General features: G+C 45.3%; 1 protein-coding gene across 1 annotated transcript in view; it reads right to left on the reverse strand.

The window, feature by feature from the left end:
* PIK3C2G (phosphatidylinositol-4-phosphate 3-kinase catalytic subunit type 2 gamma) overlaps nucleotides 1-20,425 on the reverse strand; it is a 1,914,223-nt gene that overhangs the window by 232,412 nt on the left and 1,661,386 nt on the right. Inside the window, exon 26 of the mRNA XM_086920790.1 lies at nucleotides 17,460-17,569. Within this exon, the coding sequence (XP_086776916.1) occupies nucleotides 17,460-17,569 (110 nt within the window). The remainder of the gene's footprint in view (nucleotides 1-17,459; nucleotides 17,570-20,425) is intronic.

Raw genomic sequence — 20,425 nt, forward strand, 5'->3', positions numbered from 1 at the left:
GGGCCAGGGACAGACTGATTTGCATATAGCCAGGTTCTGAGCTGGGATGGTGCAGTGAGCTAAATAACGGTGATGGATCAAGCCCTGATCTTTGGACTGGGTAAGAGTGGTCTGCTTAATTCAGACACTCTGCTCATCACCACCCCCTTTTTTGAATCGTTTTTGGCCACTATAGGTGTGGCAAGGTATACTCAGACATGAGTCCCTTGCTCACTGCACCATCAGGATTCAAGCAAGCCGGGCCGACGACGGCTGAAATGCCAGAAACGGGTCCCCGGAAGCTTGTCTCCTTTCTGGTGAAGAATTGGCTTGGTAGTTTAGTCTGCCCTGTTCCCATGATGCACTGGACCAGGGACAGACTGATTTGCATATAGCCAGGTTCTGAGCTGGGATGGTGCAGTGAGCTAAATAACGGTGATGGATCAAGCCCTGATCTTTGGACTGGGTAAGAGTGGTCTGCTTAATTCAGACACTCTGTTCATCACCACCCCCCTTTTTTTGATCGTTTTTGGCCACTATAGGTGTGGCAGGGTATACTCAGACATGAGTCCCTTGCTCACTGCACCATCAGGATTCAAGCAAGCCGGGCCGACGACGCCTGAAATGCCAGAAACCGGTCCCCGGAAGCTTGTCTCCTTTCTGGTGAAGAATTGGCTTGGTAGTTTAGTCTGCCCTGTTCCCATGATGCACTGGGCCAGGGACAGACTGATTTGCATATAGCCAGGTTCTGAGCTGGGATGGTGCAGTGAGCTAAATAACGGTGATGGATCAAGCCCTGATCTTTGGACTGGGTAAGAGTGGTCTGCTTAATTCAGACACTCTGTTCATCACCACCCCCTTTTTTGAATCGTTTTTGGCCACTATAGGTGTGGCAGGGTATACTCAGACATGAGTCCCTTGCTCACTGCACCATCAGGATTCAAGCAAGCCGGGCCTGCCAGAAACCGGTCCCCGGAAGCTTGTCTCCTTTCTGGTGAAGAATTGGCTTGGTAGTTTAGTCTGCCCTGTTCCCATGATGCACTGGGCCAGGGACAGACTGATTTGCATACAGCCAGGTTCTGAGCTGGGATGGTGCAGTGAGCTAAATAACAGTGATGGATCAAGCCCTGATCTTTGGACTGGGTAAGAGTGGTCTGCTTAATTCAGACACTCTGTTCATCACCACCCCCCTTTTTTTAATCGTTTTTGGCCACTATAGGTGTGGCAGGGTATACTCAGACATGAGTCCCTTGCTCACTGCACCATCAGGATTCAAGCAAGCCGGGCCGACGACGGCTGAATTGCCAGAAACCGGTCCCCGGAAGCTTGTCTCCTTTCTGGTGAAGAATTGGCTTGGTAGTTTAGTCTGCCCTGTTCCCATGATGCACTGGGCCAGGGACAGACTGATTTGCATATAGCCAGGTTCTGAGCTGGGATGGTGCAGTGAGCTAAATAACGGTGATGGATCAAGCCCTGATCTTTGGACTGGATAAGAGTGGTCTGCTTAATTCAGACACTCTGTTCATCACCACCCCCTTTTTTGAATCGTTTTTGGCCACTATAGGTGTGGCAGGGTATACTCAGACATGAGTCCCTTGCTCACTGCACCATCAGGATTCAAGCAAGCCGGGCCGACGAGCCTGAAATGCCAGAAACCGGTCCCCGGAAGCTTGTCTCCTTTCTGGTGAGAAATTGGCTTGGTAGTTTAGTCTGCCCTGTTCCCATGATGCACTGGGCCAGGGACAGACTGATTTGCATATAGCCAGGTTCTGAGCTGGGATGGTGCAGTGAGCTAAATAACGGTGATGGATCAAGCCCTGATCTTTGGACTGGGTAAGAGTGGTCTGCTTAATTCAGACACTCTGCTCATCACCACCCCCTTTTTTGAATCGTTTTTGGCCACTATAGGTGTGGCAAGGTATACTCAGACATGAGTCCCTTGCTCACTGCACCATCAGGATTCAAGCAAGCCGGGCCGACGACGGCTGAAATGCCAGAAACGGGTCCCCGGAAGCTTGTCTCCTTTCTGGTGAAGAATTGGCTTGGTAGTTTAGTCTGCCCTGTTCCCATGATGCACTGGACCAGGGACAGACTGATTTGCATATAGCCAGGTTCTGAGCTGGGATGGTGCAGTGAGCTAAATAACGGTGATGGATCAAGCCCTGATCTTTGGACTGGGTAAGAGTGGTCTGCTTAATTCAGACACTCTGTTCATCACCACCCCCCTTTTTTTGATCGTTTTTGGCCACTATAGGTGTGGCAGGGTATACTCAGACATGAGTCCCTTGCTCACTGCACCATCAGGATTCAAGCAAGCCGGGCCGACGATGGCTGAAATGCCAGAAACCGGTCCCCGGAAGCTTGTCTCCTTTCTGGTGAAGAATTGGCTTGGTAGTTTAGTCTGCCCTGTTCCCATGATGCACTGGGCCAGGGACAGACTGATTTGCATATAGCCAGGTTCTGAGCTGGGATGGTGCAGTGAGCTAAATAAAGGTGATGGATCAAGCCCTGATCTTTGGACTGGGTAAGAGTGGTCTACTTAATTCAGACACTCTGTTCATCACCAGCCCCTTTTTTGAATCGTTTTTGGCCACTATAGGTGTGGCAGGGTGTACTCAGACATGAGTCCCTTGCTCACTGCACCATCAGGATTCAAGCAAGCCGGGCCGACGACGGCTGAAATGCCAGAAACCGGTCCCCGGAAGCTTGTCTCCTTTCTGGTGAAGAATTGGCTTGGTAGTTTAGTCTGCCCTGTTCCCATGATGCACTGGGCCAGGGACAGACTGATTTGCATATAGCCAGGTTCTGAGCTGGGATGGTGCAGTGAGCTAAATAACGGTGATGGATCAAGCCCTGATCTTTGGACTGGGTAAGAGTGGTCTGCTTAATTCAGGCACTCTGTTCATCACCACCACCTTTTTTGAATCAATTCACAGAGGGAAACAACGTCAATATTTTTAGCATCACAGAACCAGGCGGTAGCCCTCTTAGGTTGGCCAAGAGTTATAGAGTGTGATAGGTGAAGAGAGAATGGGATGAGGAGGTGGTCAGACCAGTCTATATGAATTGGGGAAGTAATGGAAAGCATGTCTGCTTTAGAAATGACAAGGTCCAGGATTTGGCCCTCAGAGTGTGTGGACTCTGTGCAGTGTTGGATAAGATCGTTAACAGAGAGCAAGGTGGCCAGCGAGTTCACAGAAGAGTCTTGCGGTGAGCCCCAGTGGAGATTGAAGTCACCCACAAAGGTCTGATTGTCACTTTGTGAATATTGGTCGCTGATGAAGTCAGTGAGTTCCTCCATAAACGAAGGGCCGCTACCCGACGGGCGGTAAATGGCATGGAATCTGATGGGTGAGTGGTGGTGCAATTGTAGCTCAAGGGAAAGGCATTCAAAAGTGCGGAAGGAGATGAAAGGAGAAGCCTTCAGTTAAAGGGAGTTCCTAAAGATGACTGCAACACCTCCCCCAATGCTGTCAGTTCTGTCATTCCTAAGTAAAGAATAGCCTGTGGGTAATAGGAGATCCAAGATAGAGAGAGAGAGAGAACCAGGTCTCTGTGAGAAAGAGCATGTCTATATTGTGAAAGGTGATGGTATCGGAGATTTCAAGTTTGTGTTTTACTGCAGCTCTGCAGTTGTAGAGCAGACAGCGCAGCTCTGTCAAGACTGTTTTGGTGACGGGGGCACTTGGGCTCTGAAGGGTGATCGGGATATTGTATTTATACGAGGGTGCTCGGGAGGGTTTAGGTGGATGCTTGGTTCTGACAGAGGAGATGGTCGGAATAGAGTAGATAGTAGGGTTACTGGGAGGTGCAGGTTGTAGAAGGGAGGCATTCAAAGGCTTGAGTGATTTGACGAAGTTTGTAGATGACAGGTTCAGCTTGGCTATAGTGGGATGAGTGGGCGAGGTGCATCTCATGGGATGGTGAGGGTTTTCCAAAGGAGTAGAGGTGTATGGAAAGGTGGAAATCATGAAGCTTAAAAGTGAAATGGCAGTTACAACCTGGGATATGGAGGTGATCAGAGAGTCTAACTTATTTTCCAGACAGAGTAAGGCAGAGCATGGATAGTTGGGTGGCTGGATGGAAACGGGAGGGGGTGGAAACGGTGGTGGAAGGCAGGGAGAGATGGGGGTACAGGAGGGGAGTTGGGGTATAGGGTTAAATATGAGGATGTAAAATAGCACAAGTTGTGGGCACTCTGCGGCTACAGTTCTCTCATGACTGCGGTGGCCCACACGACAAATCACAATGATGCACAGTAATAAAGGGTGGTGGCACTCAGCTGCTACAGCTCTCTTTGACTACGGTGGCCCATGGGACAAATCACAATGAAGTACACTAGCAAATGGTGTGGGCACTCAGCGGCTACAGCTCTCTCTTGGCTGTGGTGGCCCACAGGACAAATCACAATGATGCACAGTAACAAAGGGTGCGGGCACTCAGAGGCAGCAGCTCTCCCTTGGCTGCGGTGGCCCACAGGACAAATCACGATGATGGACAGTTGCAAAGAGTGTGGGCCCTCAGTGGCTATAGCTCTCTCTTGGTTGCAGTGGCCCACAGGACAATTTACCATGGTGCACCGTAGCAATGGGTGTGGGCCCTCAGAGGCTACAGCTCTCTCTTGGCTGCAGCGGCCCATAGGACAAATCACGATGATGCAAAGTGGCAAAGGGTGCAGACACTCAGTGGCAGCAGTTCTCTCTCAGCTGCGGCGGGCCGCACGACAAAGGATGGCCTCGATCATGCAGGCACCATGGCGGATGCTCAGCGGCCACAGCTCTCTCTCAGCTGCAGTGGCCCACACGGATCCAGTGAAAGGTTTAAAGATACAGATTTAGGCGGGCTCTCAGCCGCGGCAACCTTAGCTTCTTAGCTGCAGCGGCCCACACAGGTTTAGCAAAACCGTACAGAAAACTCGTACAGAACTAAACTGAATTGATCAGGAGAAGGCTTCGTAGAGAAGTATTGAAACCAGAGGGCATTTAGAGGGCATCAGCGCTTAATACCAGCTGTAGCGCGTCTATTTTAAGGCATTTACTTTTGAGGTTAAATTTTTAATAAGGGGGATATTACTTTTCCGTTGGAACATTTAGGTGTATGCCCACTCACCTGCATTGTAAATTGTTCCCTCACCGCTGTTTTAGCGGGTCTCTCGTCACAGCCACTAACATCATCGCCATCTTAGGGATAGTGGGGGCGTTTTTCGGGTGCCATTTTAGGGCAGCGTTCTAGCTGTCAGGCGGCTATTCTACGACGACTATTTAAACCAGCCATATGCCTACGCGCAGCGTTGACGCGCAGCGGTCGCGCCGTGGGCGCGCCAGAGGCGAGCCTATCTAAGCCCATCCGGGCCCAGCTGGGCCCAGGGGCCACAACCCCTGGCCATTTTATTAGGTATGATAGAATTTCCTTATTACAACTTAATAGAGTGGATGTACAACCCACCCAGGAGTATATAGCCTCGTTATGACAGGAGGGGCTATACCAGGCCCTACTGCCGAAGGAGAGGATAAACATTCGGACGGCTGATATTACTTTCAAGTACGGCTTGTTGAATACCCGCTCCGTACAGAGGCACAATTTAGAAATCTTTTCCCTACTACAGGACGGTGGTGTTGATATCCTAAGGGTCACAGAAACGTGGCTGGAGGAGTCCTCAACGCCTGATTTGGTAGCCTCTCTCCCCCCGGATTTTAAGGCTCTTTGCCTCAATCGTACGGGAACAAAGAGAGGAGGGGGGGTAGCGTATTTCTATGATAACGGCTGGAAGACTGAAAAGATTTGCGCGGAAAATCTTGGTGGAGCAGCGGCCCCAGGAGTGAAATTTGAGATGGGCTCCACCTGTTGGGTCATCCTACTGATATATCGTCCTCCTTGGGCTAAACCAACCTTTTTGGATCAGTTTCTGGAGGTTGTACATGACCTCAGGTCTCGGTATGAGAATCTGATGATAATGGGAGACTTCAATTTTCATTGGGAGCTTTCCCCAAAGGTAGGGTAAGCACTTCACCTCGTAGAGGCTTTACCGGCCCTGGGTATGAGTCAAATAGTGACCGGCCCTACTCATGATAAAGGCCATACATTAGACCTGGTATGGACCACAGATTCCTTGTCAGACCAGGTTACTATGGCACCATGCGTTTGGTCGGATCACTATTTAATTACAGGTTAGAGAAAGACTAATCAGGTTGGGAACAGACAGAGAACGGTGTGGAAAATGGTAAGAAGATGGAATGACATCAATAAGGAAGAGTTGGTTGGACACCTTCTAAATTCTGTCGAACTAAATATAACTAATGAGAACGTTGAGGTAGGCAGTCAAAAATTACTTGATAAATTGAAGAACGCCATTGACGTTGTGGCTCCAGCAAAAAAGGTGAAATGGGTGGAAAGAGGGACGGGGGCTCCCTGGTTTGATGAAACCTTAAGATCCAAGAAACAGGCACTTCGAAAGGTGGAGAGAGCCTGGAGGAGGGATTATAACAATAATACCCGGAACCTATATGTGCAGGAGCTCGCACAATACAAAAGGGCTATAATAGCTCGTAAAGCAGAGTTCTTTGAGAACAGAATAGCGTCAGCCCGGGTTCCGCAAAAAGAAATCTTTAAAGTACTCAAGGAATTGAGAAACACTAAAGAGCAGAAACCAGAGTTCTCACAGGCAGACTGTCAGAATTTCCAGGATTTCTTCATAAGAAAAATTGAAGACATCCAGAGTGAAATTTCTCGGACACCAATTTTGGATTGTCCATTACTCATCACGCCAGATCCCCCCGAGGTACATCATTTTATAAATACATTTCCCTTGATAACTAAGGAGATGTTGGCCAGTTTAGCAGAGAGAGTAAATTCTGGTTGGCAGGCAGACCCTTGCCCACCTAATGTTTTCAAACTAGCGATGTCAGGTTTGGAAGAGGATGTACTTACCCTCTTCAACAGATCTTTAGAGAGGGGGCAGGTCCCCACCTTGTTCTAAGAAGCTAGACTGATACCGCTGCTTAAGAAACCGGGGGCCGACGTTAAAAATCAAAAAAACTATAGGCCCATCTCTCAACTACCTTTCTTGGCCAAAATGATGGAGCAGCATGTTTTGACATACCTTTCAAAACATTTGGAGACCAACGCTCTGTTAGAGCGTAATCAGGCAGGCTTTCGAAAACACCACAGCACGGATCTGGTGATGATGTTCTCCATCCTGGATGAACTAAGATGTAGAGCTGCCAAAAAGATACCCGGGGCCCTGGTGCTTTTAGATCTCTCAGCTGCGTTTGACACAGTGAATCACAACCTACTGTTGAAACGCCTGAGAGATCTGGGCATCGGGGGGACCGCACTGGGCTGGTTAACTTCATCCCTGCAGGGAAGATCGCAGAGGGTCCAGCTGTCAGATTTGATCTCTACATCAGCGGCAATAACCTGTGGGGTACCGCAGGGATCTGCCCTCTCACCGCTCCTTTTTAACATATATTTACAGCCTCTGATTGCAGCACTAAACCAGATGGAGTGTCAGATTTACAACTACGCCGGCGACACACAGATTATCATACAAATTGAGGATTCACCTGGAGCCCAAGCTAGGGTGCATAACATCCTAAAGTTCACGACTAATTGGATGTCCTCTAACTCCTTAAAGATCAACCCTGAGAAGACCGAAGTGTTGCCCATTACCATCTTGGCAACCCTTGGAACGACCTTCTCTGGCCTCAGGAGTTGGGTAGGGCCCGATACCAGCGAGGGTGGTGAAAAGCTTGGGTATCCACATTGATGGTAATCTATCTATGAAAGATCAAGTGTCGTCGGTGGTAGGCACATGCGTTGGCCTCCTAAGGCAGCTCCGGAAAATCTCTCCAATGCTGTCTTTTTCTACCCTAAGGACGGTGGTGTCTGTAATAATTCTAGGGCGCCTGGATTATGGGAATGCCCTTTATATTGGGCTTACCCAGCAATTACTTTCAAGACTGCAAATAGTGATGAACGATGCAGCTAAACTGATCTTTGGAAAAGCTAGAGGCACGCATGCCTCTCCTCTTCTATACCAATTACATTGGCTTCCCATCAGGCAGAGGATTCTATTCAAAGGTCTGTGCATCGCACACAAGGCGGTCTTTGGTAACGCCCCCAGCTACATTAAAGCCAGACTGGTGCAGTATCCCCAGAAAAACCCTGCGCTCGTCTGAGGACACTCTTTTGGTAAGCCAGCGGTATCGTCTGACCACCCTTGGTGGACATGCCTTTTCAACTACCCTGCCGGCAGCCTGGAATAAGTTACCACCAGGTCTACGGAAGGAACCAAATCTACTGCCTTTTAGGCGAATGTTAAAAACGGTGCTTTTCAGAGAAGCCTCGGGTTCGATATAATTTGGTTGCCTGCTTTCTGAGACGATCTGTTTCCCAGGTACAAGCGCTTAGAGACCAATCGGTGATAATGCGCGTTACAAATGTAAAAGATAAATAAATAAAAATGGTTCAAAGCTTCAGAGTCAGGCGGGCGCTCAGCAGCAGCAGCTCTCTCTTACCTGCAGCTGCCCGCACAGGTTCAGAAAAAGTTTAGAAAGTCTCAATTCCGATTCAGGCGGGCTCTCAGTGGCGGCAGCTCTCTCTTAGCTGCAGCAGCTGGCACAGGTTTAGCAAAAGTTCAGAAGTGCCCAGTCAGAGGTCCTCAGAGTATAACTAGAGGCTCCGGATTACTCGACGGAGGCCTCACCTGCAAGCAGAACTCCTCGCACAGGAATTCCCACAGCTGAGACTTCTGCAGGAGGTGCTCTCTATTTAGGCCCTCGGGTGGTTTCCTCAGCAAGCTTGATGAGAGTTGCAAAGTCCTTTCCTCTGTTCACTCGGACAGAGTTTCGTCTTGACATCCAGAAGGAACACTTGGGCAAACATATACCTAAAAAGTCTTTGTTCTCTAAGGTTGCAAATCACTGACTCCGGTAAGAACCAGTTCGGTGGTGTCGGAGCACTTGGTTTACGAGGCGACATCCTGCCTTTTCAGAATGAGTGGGCCTGCTATCAGACACCCAGTGGGAGGTGGAGCCATCATTCACCTTGCCTGGCATGGCCCTGCTCGGATCAAAGAGTCACCCCTCCCCATGCTCTGAATACCGATCTCTCTCTCCAGCTAGGTCTGACCCAGCTGGCCCTGCTGCTCCAAAACCAGAAGGCCAATGCACATACTCGCAACAGCCTACAGTAAAGCTTAGGCAAGAAACGACCCTGTTTTCAGGAAAGGTATTTCAAAACATGTATTATATACATGGTCCTTACTGTCCTGAGCAGTTACAATCATCTTTAGTTAAAGCTAAAATGTGCTTGATTTAGTTCTCAAAAGATTTGTACTTCTTCCTCCTGACTGACTGTTCTTGCATACTGCCCCTTCCTCACCCCCAAACTCAACACCCTATATTTTCTCCCACACTCATTTATTACTTCTCCAGCAGACACCTTCCTTTTCCCTTCAATTCATACACCATTCCACATCTAGCTCTCTATCAAGCATTCATCCATCCACCCATACACATACACCCTTCTATGCATTTACTCAACTGCTAACTCATTAGTCTTTCTTTTTATCAAACCATTGAATCATTTTCACATTTAAACACTCATCCGAGAAACTATGCAGGCAAGGAATTAATGAAGAAGCACTTTCAGTTGTTAACACCACTTTCACACCACTGTCACTGCTCAATTTGCTTGAATAACTCATACCTTGTGCAGCACTCTCACCAAACCCATCATACTCGGAAATTTACAAGCACTGCCACTCCCAGAAAGGCATCCAGATCGGTTTTGACAATGCTTGTTTTTAACCAGGAAATCACATTTTCTGCCTATTGAAATTAAGCATGGCTCGATATTTAATTAGGTAGCGCCATCAAAGTTTACTGTTTTATCGGTATTCCTCGAGCTGTAAGTCTTTACCACAGGTTTATTTGTAGAATGAAACGAATTGTAACATGCGTTGACAAAGTTTTGCAGCACGCCAGAAAACCTAATTCGGCGTTGATAAATGAAACCCCTTATGGAATATTGTCAAGATTTGAACAACTAATTTTGCGTTTCCATAAATGCACATAATCCCAATAATGACAAGGAAGTTGAAAAGAAAGCAGAAAATGAAGTAAAAGAAGTAAACCATTTCTTTTTTTTAAAAAAAAAACAGTTGTAAAGGAAACTGAAAATGTGTGTTAAGGGACCGACTGGCCCTTTCTCATTAAATCGGCCTGATCTCACCTGAAAGGAAATAATATAGTCTGTACTTAGGAAATAGACTGATTTCCCACCTTTGACTTGTAACATAAATTGTATGAAATAGATAAAATACAGGGAAGCGACATTCCTAAGAATGTCAGCCAAAGGAAGTCTACCCAAATGCCAGTCTTCTAGAAGCAGCAGATCCCAATGCTAAGCGTGGCTTGCCTCTGTGATTTCTGTGCACCATATGGCTGCTACGTGGACAAAACAGGGCAGTGATTACTGAATGAGTTAACAAATTAATGGGTAGAACAATGTTGCCCGGTCTGTGTAAGAAATTGCTTTCTATAGATTTCAGCACTATGCATAGAAGTGCCGATGGTGTGCCCATTTTAAAATGTGGGAATTTATCCAGCATATGTCAAAAGGCTGGACAGGTGGACGATAACTGGCATTTACGCTTCATCCTAGACACTCTTTCATTAGAAGAGCTTTTTAAAGATTAAAATGCAATGTAGGGGAAATTGTAAAACGAAGATTATGGGCCAGTATAGAATGTTCATAACATTAAAAAACAAGTTTTTAAAAACCTATTTTTTGGCTGAAATACAATAAAACATTTTTGTTTCTGTTGAAGTCAAGAGGAACAATATGGTTAGCTTAGCAGCAAAGAAAATATTTGAGACAAATAACTAACATTTTCAATAATATTTTTTGTTGGACTTTGTGTCCAGTGGCTACATGGTCTGAAGTTACATATATGATTACGTTTTTAACACGCCAATGTCTCAAAGAAGATATTTTGCCACAAATCATTTAACTGAAAAATAAATATATTTAGAATCACATCAAATATTATATACACCAGCATTTCATTGTCATCACTGGGAACTATTAAGTTTAGACTAGCAGCAGCTGTCCCTCCAGACTTAAGTAAAAATGACCAGATAATATACATGAAGTGGTGATTTGGGCGAGCTTTTTCAGCCACTGCATGTAGGAAACATCATTCAAATGTGTCCAGCCTCCACCTCCATGAGTGGAGATTGAGCGGAGAGAATTGCCAGCTTTCGACCTTCATCCCAAACTCTGTGATGTCATCTTGGCAGCCAGATGTCCCTCCTCTGAATCAGTATATGACTGTAGACGGAACAAATTTGTGGCATGGTGCACAGCAAAGGCTGTTGATCTCCTTTCTGCCCCTCATTCAGAAATTATCTTGTACTTACTTTCTTTGGCGCAGCAGGGTTCTGCCTTGGGCACCCTTAAGTATTATCTCACAGCTCTTTTTTGAGACTTTTAGATCTGCCTTTCTAGTTCAAGTCGCATTGTTAACAGGTTCCTTAAGGGCCTTACTCACTTGTTTCCTCCGTCCCCTTTTATAATGCCCCACTGGGATTTAAATTTTGTTCTTAACTCTTATCTGTGCTCTCTTCAAGCCTCTTCATAATAGGCATTTCAGGCTTCTGACTCTCAAAACTGCTTTTCTGACTGCCATTACCTCGGCGTGCACAGCTAGCGAGCTTCAGGCTCTATCTTCCAAGCCTCTTTATATTTCTGTCCATCTGGATACAGTGGAGCTTCGAATGAAAGCTTTGTTCCTCTGTAAATTGGTCACCCCCTTTCATGTAGGACAATCAATCACTCTGGCCACCTTTTATCCACCCCTGCATTCCTCCAAAGCGGAGGAGAGACACCACCACCTGGATCTAAAATGTGCATTGTCTTTCTATCTTGACAGTACAAAAGACTTCCGGGTGGATGATCAACTCTTCATTGGCTATATAGGGGCTTAAAAAGGTCAGGCTGTGCAAAAATGGACCATCTCTTGATGTGTTATCTTCTGCATTAAAATATGCTATGCATGGGTGAAGAAGGAACCTCCTTTGGGGTTGCAGGCTCACTCAACTAGAGGAACAGCGGCAACCACTGCATTAGCAAGGAAGACTGTGCCAGTCACAGGAGAACCAGGACAACAGGGATAAGTGGATAAGGGCCCAGCAAACCAGGAGGATCAGAAAGAGGATCAGAAGTACAAGGATCAGGAGGTCCAGGAAGGGCTAGTACAATGAGGAGCCAGGAGAAGGGCCAGGAGCATCAGTGTCAGATAAGACTACAAACAGGACCCCCAGATTCAGTAAACCAGTACCAGGGTGACCATAACTAGTTAAACGAGAGCAACCATGAGATGGGCATCTAGAGAACCAAAACAACCCAGAAAAGAAGGACTTGGAACAGGATTAAAAGGGGAACAAATGCCTAAAGGGACAGAAGGACCTTGATGTGAAGAAAGAAGACCAGGAGTAGGAGGACACCTTTGTGAGTCTATGCCACAAGTAAGTGGATATCCCTTTGTACCTTGCTCTTATTCATTGCCAACCAGTAGAAAGCCCCATCTCCCCAGCCTATATATAGAACTGGTAAATATTTACTGACAAATCAGAGCATACAAAGTGAATAAAAACCTGGGACTGCTACACACTGAGGGTCTGATGCAAACACAGTAGTCTGAAGGTGGATCTGAGGGCATAGGGACCGAAACTCGGCAGATGAGTTTAAAGGTGGATGGGTGAAAATGAGTGTGGTCTGTGAAGGTTGGCAGAAAGGGTGTGAGAAACTCAGGTTGAAGGAAAAATAGTTAATGGCTAACAAAGGGGTCAGGGGGATATGGCAATCAGAAAAGGGCAGCTCAAGATCATAAGAAGGCTCTTATGAGCAGAATAAAGGGTGATGGAGGCTCCAGCTAAATTCTCTCAGACGGCCAAAGGAGGGATTCTGTGTGACCATCACTCTACTCTGACATTCATTGTATGTGATGTGGGTATGTAACAAGAGGCAGATTTACAAAGAAGTCACGCAAGGGAGCAAGACAACTCACTGTGGTGCATTCCAAGGTGGCTTTGCATAGCTTAGTAAATTCCATTTAAGGGCTTGTGGTGCTTCACATTGCTTTGCTTGACACATGGTCCATGCAAGCCCTTAGGCAATCTGCCTATAAGCGTGCAGTAGTAAGACTCCTTGTATGATGAAGTCTTATTTCGTGTACCAGTGAGATGCATTTTGCATGGCGAGAAGGAGAGTAAATACAGCTCTCGTACACAGTGGGAGCATATTGACTGCACTCCTGTGGATAGAGGATGGAGTGCCAGAACTGAAGATAGGAAGAATAGAGATTAGGTTACCCACACAATTCTGTGAGGTCCTTTTAAGCAAAGGGCTGCTGATTAGTTCCACCTGAGTGATGACATAGGTAGATGGTAGAAGTATGGGGTAGGTCACAGGACTATCTTGCTAAAGGTGTCAACTTTTCTAAACACGGTTACCCTTTTGTTGTGTCTGATAACTACACAGAAATGCTGATGACAGGTAGGTGCTTAGATCTCATGTTTCATTGTGTCTAACTCTGGACAAAGCACTACGCTACGCTCGTGAAGTTTGCAAAGTTTGCGCTACTTTGCACTACACGAATTACACGTAGCACAGGGCAAACACACGCAGCGTAGCGCAGCTGTCATTTTTTGCAAAATGACATCCCAGCGAGACTTTTTCCTCGTTCGCGAACAGCAACATCAAGTTGCAGTTCGCGAGCGTGGGAAATAAATCTCCCGGCGAGATTCTTATTGCGAGTGGTCGCATATGCTCGAGACCGTTCGCGATGAGAAACTACCAGTCCGTGTTGAGAAAGCTCCCACTCGAGTAGAAATCTACTCGAGCTGCAGAAAATGACCGCTTGCATAGTGCAAGATGCTGTTTTCAGTGATTTAACAGTGCAGACAAGCATCCGGCACTGTGCAATCAGTCCAAACAGCATTTCCTACTGCACTACGCAGTTCGCCTAGTGCTACGCGTAGCTCATGTAGTGCGAAGTGCACTTCGTGTAGCTATGCGTAGAGCTACTTCGCGAACTACGCCAGGCTTCATTGTTGGGAATACTTCTGCTTGGAGCCTGAACTATTGCTACTACTGTCAGAGACATCACATAGCACAAAGTCTGTGTGTCTGAGCTACAGCCAGTAACTGATAGCTGAAAGATAAACACCGCAAATCAGATCTGAAACCTTAACAGTGGATTCATGTCCTATGTCTTGAAAATGAATGTTAAAGTCACAAGAATGGAGGTAACAAAATGTCAGCGGTTATACAGTGTCTTATTTCTTACAATATTTCTAATAAAGTCAATGAATAAAGATCTCTGTGAGTTTATTTCTTCTGTGTCTATGATGCCATTTCCAGATTTAATGGGAACAGTCATTCATATTCAACAGATATTCAGTCCAAATAATTATAGTCATATTCCTTTGCTTATGAAGTCTTGTCAGAATACTTCCTCCAATGGCCTGAAGGACTTTATACCTTCGACCCTATTTCGAAAAAAACCTGGTTGTAAGGAACATGAAAATAATGATGACCCCATTACCCTGGGAAAAAACTCCCAGCATGTGGGACCATTCATTTGTTTTTTTTTCTTCAAAAACAAACTCCTGTTTTCTGAGTTTGTTTTTGAAAAACAAACATTTTTTTAAAGGTTTGCTAGATGGCCATCATGACTGTATTGTCCTTCAAATGCTTCATAAATAGACAGGAACAGTGACTGCCAATGTAGAGAGTTGTCTACAGGGCCAATAACAACTCTATTGGAGGATAGAGATCCCTCAGGATGTCGGAGGTATTGTCTCCTTCTATCCTGACAGAGCTACCTGAGTTCTAAAAAATCTAAATCCGGTCCATTGTGTTTCTTCTGTCAAGAAATTGGAATGAACCCTCTCAATTATACTATGTTGGTCACTTCATAAGGGGCCCTATGCAATTGTTTCTATTTTAATAAAATCACCCTAAATATTAGATTTCTCTATGTTATTGCGTAGAACCTTTCAATTTCTGTTTTTTTTATTTTACAAATCATTGTTTTTGGGTAACTTAGTCTGATTTGATTAATTTAACGGAACCAGAAATAATAATTCCAGAATGCACTGATTTGCCGCTGAAAACGGTTTTCTCATAACATGGAGCCTTTTTGTAATCCTATTTCTGGCCCTTGTATATTCTCAAAGCTTTGTGAGTAAGAGGGAGTATAATGATTTAGAAAGGTAAACAACTTTAACTAGTCTTGCAAAGGCTCTAATCATCTATATCATTAGTTACATTTGCAGCTAATGTAAAAGATTAGAAGCATTTGTGGCGCATGAGACAGATTCATAAAAGGCCTCCAAGTTGCTATGGCTTGTCATCCCACAGTGTAATGGAACGGTTTTCTGTGCCATGTCTGTCAAAATAACCTGCAAACATCCAAACATTTGGGATTTTTAGACCTATAAGTTAGAACCTAACTTTAGCACTGAGGGCCTCTTGCTGCAAAATCACAAGGTCTGTGAACACAAAATTACTTATTATTTACAAAACACTTTTTATGATTTTGAAATTCTTTAGGCTAGTAAAGGGACTTTTGCAATTGCGTCTGATTGCGAATAGGAAGATTCAAAGAGGGGTTTCCTCCGTCCCTTTTACAATTCAGAAAAGAATTCATTGATACTTTGTCACTGAATCTGATGTCACAAACCATTGATGAGCTAACAACGCCTGAGTTGGGAAGGTAACTAATTTGCATAGGGGACAGCATCCCATTAGGACAGGGTCCCCCTCTCCTCTAGGGGGGGAGGTGGGAAGTTTCCAAAAACTACAGGCAAAACAGGGCAGATTCTCTAATATTTAGACAGCAATCTGGAAAATGGTGAAGTTTTCTGCTATTTGCACAGCTGCTGGACAGACCGCGCAGAATTTCTCCTATTTAACCAGCTGCCGGGTAAATATTTACGTTTTCCTGCTATTTGTACAGCCGCCAGCTGGAGAGTGCAGAGTCTCTACTATTTGTCCAGTGGATGGGTAAAAATGTACGTTTTTACTACTTAGCCACCAGCCGGGTAAATAGTGAAGTTTTTCTGCTTTTTGCACAGCCATTGGCCAAACAGTGAGGAATCTCTATTTAGCTCGAGACTGGGTAAATAGATAAGTTTCTCTTCTAATTTCACGGCAGCCGGCAAAACAGTAAATCATTTCTACTATTTGTCCTCTGGCCGTGTAAATAGCAGAAACAATTTACTATTTAACCAGTGGCAGGGTGACTAGCTGCTGCCTTTTTTAAATACAAATTGTTTTCCTAACAGTAAAGTTTTTCCAAACATTTTTATAAGTAAGGAGTGGTTCCATGGGCCCTTGCTTGTTTATCAAAAGTGTTTTTTTAAACATTCACAAATGGGTAGGGATTCCTATGGGACCCCTTCCTGTTTGGGTTACCACTACTTATTAGTGGTAAATAAAATATTATTGAATTGCAACCGGATTTCAATTGCAAAACATTTACATATACCATTACGAATGTCTATTTGGCAGGGAACCCCTAAACGTGTCCCTTCCAAATAGAGATTCAATATGAAGGTACAAACCTAAAGTATATTTTGGGAAATATGTTACTAAATCGAAGGTTGAACTTGATGCATACCAAAAGTAAATTTTCAAGCCGCAAAGGTAAAATGCCTTAGCACATCTGTCCCTTAGTGCTGTAACTAACTGTCTTTTATTTCCCTATTTAGTTGTACAAGGCTTTAAAGCTTGGTCGGGGATGCTGGGATTCACAAATGTGACATGCAGGCCACAGCAATTGTCACCGGCAAGTGTTTATCTCAATGAGCCATGAGCCATGCTAAATATTCTTCACCCGCCAAACGTAATTTGAATCCTATTATCCCAAAATAGTTTGCACAATGTACGATTTTTCATACAAATGTATTTTCCCACAATTTTTCAGAAGATGCAAAATAGGTGATAAACTGAGGGGAATAATATTCAAGCAACACCGTCTCTTAATACCAACCATCATGGGTTATACCAGCAATTAAAGCAGAAGAAAGAAGATAAGACACAACTACATCACAATATGAATTACTTTTTAAGATAATGTGTAGTTTACATCTTAAGCCAGTGATGCAATGTACCAAGCACTTAACAAAAATGCTGTTATAAGGTTATTGTTATAGCCGCCTCTTCGGGTTCTCTTTCTTTGTACTTTTTTTTACACAAAGTTTTTCTTCTTTCTTCAAAGAAGGCAGAAATGTTTCAGTAGCACTGGCTGAATAATATAGCTCAGGCACTGAAAAGTGAGTTGATATATAGCATTTATACCAGTCTCCTAAAAGAACTAAGACAAACTAATGTTGCTAGTGCTCATGGTTTACTTTGTATTAGGTTTGAGGTACAATGCACAGCACTTCGGGAGTGCCGAGATGGCTTACCTAGTGAAAAAACTTGTTGCTTCAAGGTCGGAGTCGTGAGGACGTAGATTATTATGAACATATTTGAGATCCTGGACACAGTTGAGTTCAGGTAGACCTGCTTGTAGCATCTGTAGTTAAGAGTGTATAATTGTAAAACCAGCTCAAAGACTATATGGCAATCACATTTAATCAAGACACAAAATTTAAAGGCAAAAATGTACTTTCAAGACATCAAGAGGAATTATCATTGTAAAACAAGTTGCAGATGGGCATACTATATTAGCTCAATTTAGTGGAATGAGAAACATTAGCAAACAAAATGTATTGTTTAGACATTTGCACTTTGGTTCCCAGGTTACGCCTCATTCTGCAGCTTTTTCACCAACATAGTCTACCTGCTCCTACAAGCATATGTTTGGAAAAGAAATTGATGAGTCAAACTCTGTAGTATTTAGCAGGGTAAACATAGCTGGTAAACATGTAACCATGCATATTTTGGTACAGTAAGCAAAAAAATCCATGTTATTCCTAGTATGGGGAGTGTTGTCAATTTTACTCCCGATAAAATCTGACCAGTGGTTTCAGATTTTATTGGGTGCAATATATATTGCATCTGATCGACTCTGGTGAAGTCCTAGCTAGAGTAATGCATGCAGGTGTGTATCTGTGGCAGAAGGTTGACCAGCCTCAAAATTGTCTCTGCATCTTGAGAATGTTATTGTTAATAAGTGAGAGTTTTACAATTTAGCACTTCTGCAACTGTTTAAACCATGGCGTAATGAAAGTGAATTACTTGGAGAGTTTGACTGCTACTAAGATTCTTTTAAAGCTCGTAAAGATAGCATTGGATGTTCAGTTTTCCCTACATATATCTAAAAATGTTGAATGATGAAGTTGGACAGGAAAAGACTATTATAGCTGAAATAGCTCATGACAGTTCTCATGATAGTCAAAGTAGTGGTCCATGTAGTCAAGATCCTCTTGGACAACCAATGCTGGAAAATGATGCAGTGATTGCTAGGGAAAACTCACCTGGATTCCTCGTCACGCCACGGACCTCCGTACTATCAGAAACCAGTCTGCTGAGCCGCTGCTGCTCGCCGGACCCGCTGCGCGGGTCCCGCTTCGCGGACTCAAGCAGCTGTGGGTAATTTGCAAGGGGCCTCGTTTGGACACCGGCAGGGCTGCGAGGGTAGAGCGGGTGGACTCTAAGTTCCAGGAGTCCCCGCGCGCCCGTTGTCAGCTGGGCTCCTCTCCCTGCCGGCCACGCCCCCTAGGTCATCCAGTACATCTTTAAAAGGAGCAGTCACTCCCGCAGCGCGGGAGCGCGCGGGAGGGCGCCGGGAGAAGCCCGGGACAAGGGCGGGACCGTCTGTGGCCGTCCGGGGCCGCAGGAGGCCGGGCTGGGCCAGGATATTTTAACTTTACTCGCAGTAAGCAGTGTCTAAGTTCTTTGACATTTGGGATTGTTAGCACTGTTTCTGAGTTTTTAATTCTATCCCTATTATTCTGTTTTGTCTTTTGTTAACATGAGCCATTCTGCTCCTCCAGGTGTTAGTGTCTCTGTCTTGGGTCCCCTTGATAAATTTTTTTAAGAAATCTGCAAAGGAGGTCGATATGGACCTACTTCTGGCCGAAAGGAGAGCGGAGCGCAGACGTTCAATTGAGCAGTTAAAGAGTATCCCACTGCCAGTCCTCAATATTTCCAAGGACCTCCCCGCCCAAGGTTTGAGCGTTATTGATGCGGACATGACCGATCTCAATCTCACCCCTAGCATATTTAGGTTCCCTGTAATCTCCCCGCCCTGTAGTAGTGCCACTTGCGGAGGTCAGTTGGTCTGTCCCCCCATAAATCACTCTAGTATAATAGAAACAAATATCCCTGAGTCACATAGCAGGGAAGTAGATCCATCCCCTATGCTGTCCAACTTGTCTCTGGTTTGTATAGTCCCAGGAGAGACCATTCCAGAGACGAATGGCCTAACGCCAGGACGTTCGTCCAACGCAGCTCTAGGGGTGGTTCACTCCCCTCCAAGGAAGAAGAGGCGAAAGGGGGGGGTAAAAAGGAAAGGACGTAGTCGCCACACCCCACCTCCATCGAAACCCATCACAAATAGTGTGTTGGGCCCACCCCCTACAGTAGAGTCCCGCCCCACTGTTGCTGGTGAGCATGCAGCCCCTGAGTTAGTAACACCTGAGTCAGTTTCCCTAGGGGTTAGTGAAGCGACTCTAGACATCATGGGGAAACTTATTAAATCTTATATGCTCCCTCTGCTAGAACGTGTAAGGGTTATGGGCGAAAAGTTGGATCGCCTTGTGGCGGCCTTTGAATCGTCTCATACCTCTCATACCTCAGGCTCAGATAAGATCAAAGGCCCCCCCAGTAACCCTGCAAGCTCATCTCATGCTGCAGGCGTATTAACCAAAGCCACTAGTCATTCTTCCTCCACTTCCACCAAAACACTCACTTCCAATACCACTAAATCTGTTTCCACATTAAACAAAGCACCGTTAGTGGGTGCGAAATCCTCATTAATACAACCCTCCGTGGCAGCTACCCCAGGTGTGGCAACTACCAAACCACTGGCCAAGGGGGCAGTACCATCGAAAAAGAATGGGATGGGCAAATCTGCTGATGTAAACTTTAATAAGAAGAAACTCTTACCTTCAAAAAGAAATGTTGATTTGCCGCCCGATTCTTTAAATTTTGTTATTGTCATGACAGGTGTGCCACCTCTACAGGAAGGGGACAGGGAAAATGACGATAGTTTAAAAAATAAAGTCATCTTCTGGCTAAAAACAAACAGACCCCTTCCTCCGAACCTTAATGGGGATATCGTCACAGTTAGAAGATGTCAGTGGGTTGGGGTGCGTCCTAAGGACATTGAGGGGGACATTGTCATTATCAATTTTAGAGACCACAGGGTTGTATCCCACCTCACTGACTGGTATGTGGGGAACAATGAGGGTGGGATTTCTACAAG

The sequence above is a fragment of the Lissotriton vulgaris genome, chromosome 1_1 (assembly GCF_964263255.1).
Source record: "Lissotriton vulgaris chromosome 1_1, aLisVul1.2, whole genome shotgun sequence".
NCBI lineage: Eukaryota > Metazoa > Chordata > Amphibia > Caudata > Salamandridae > Lissotriton > Lissotriton vulgaris.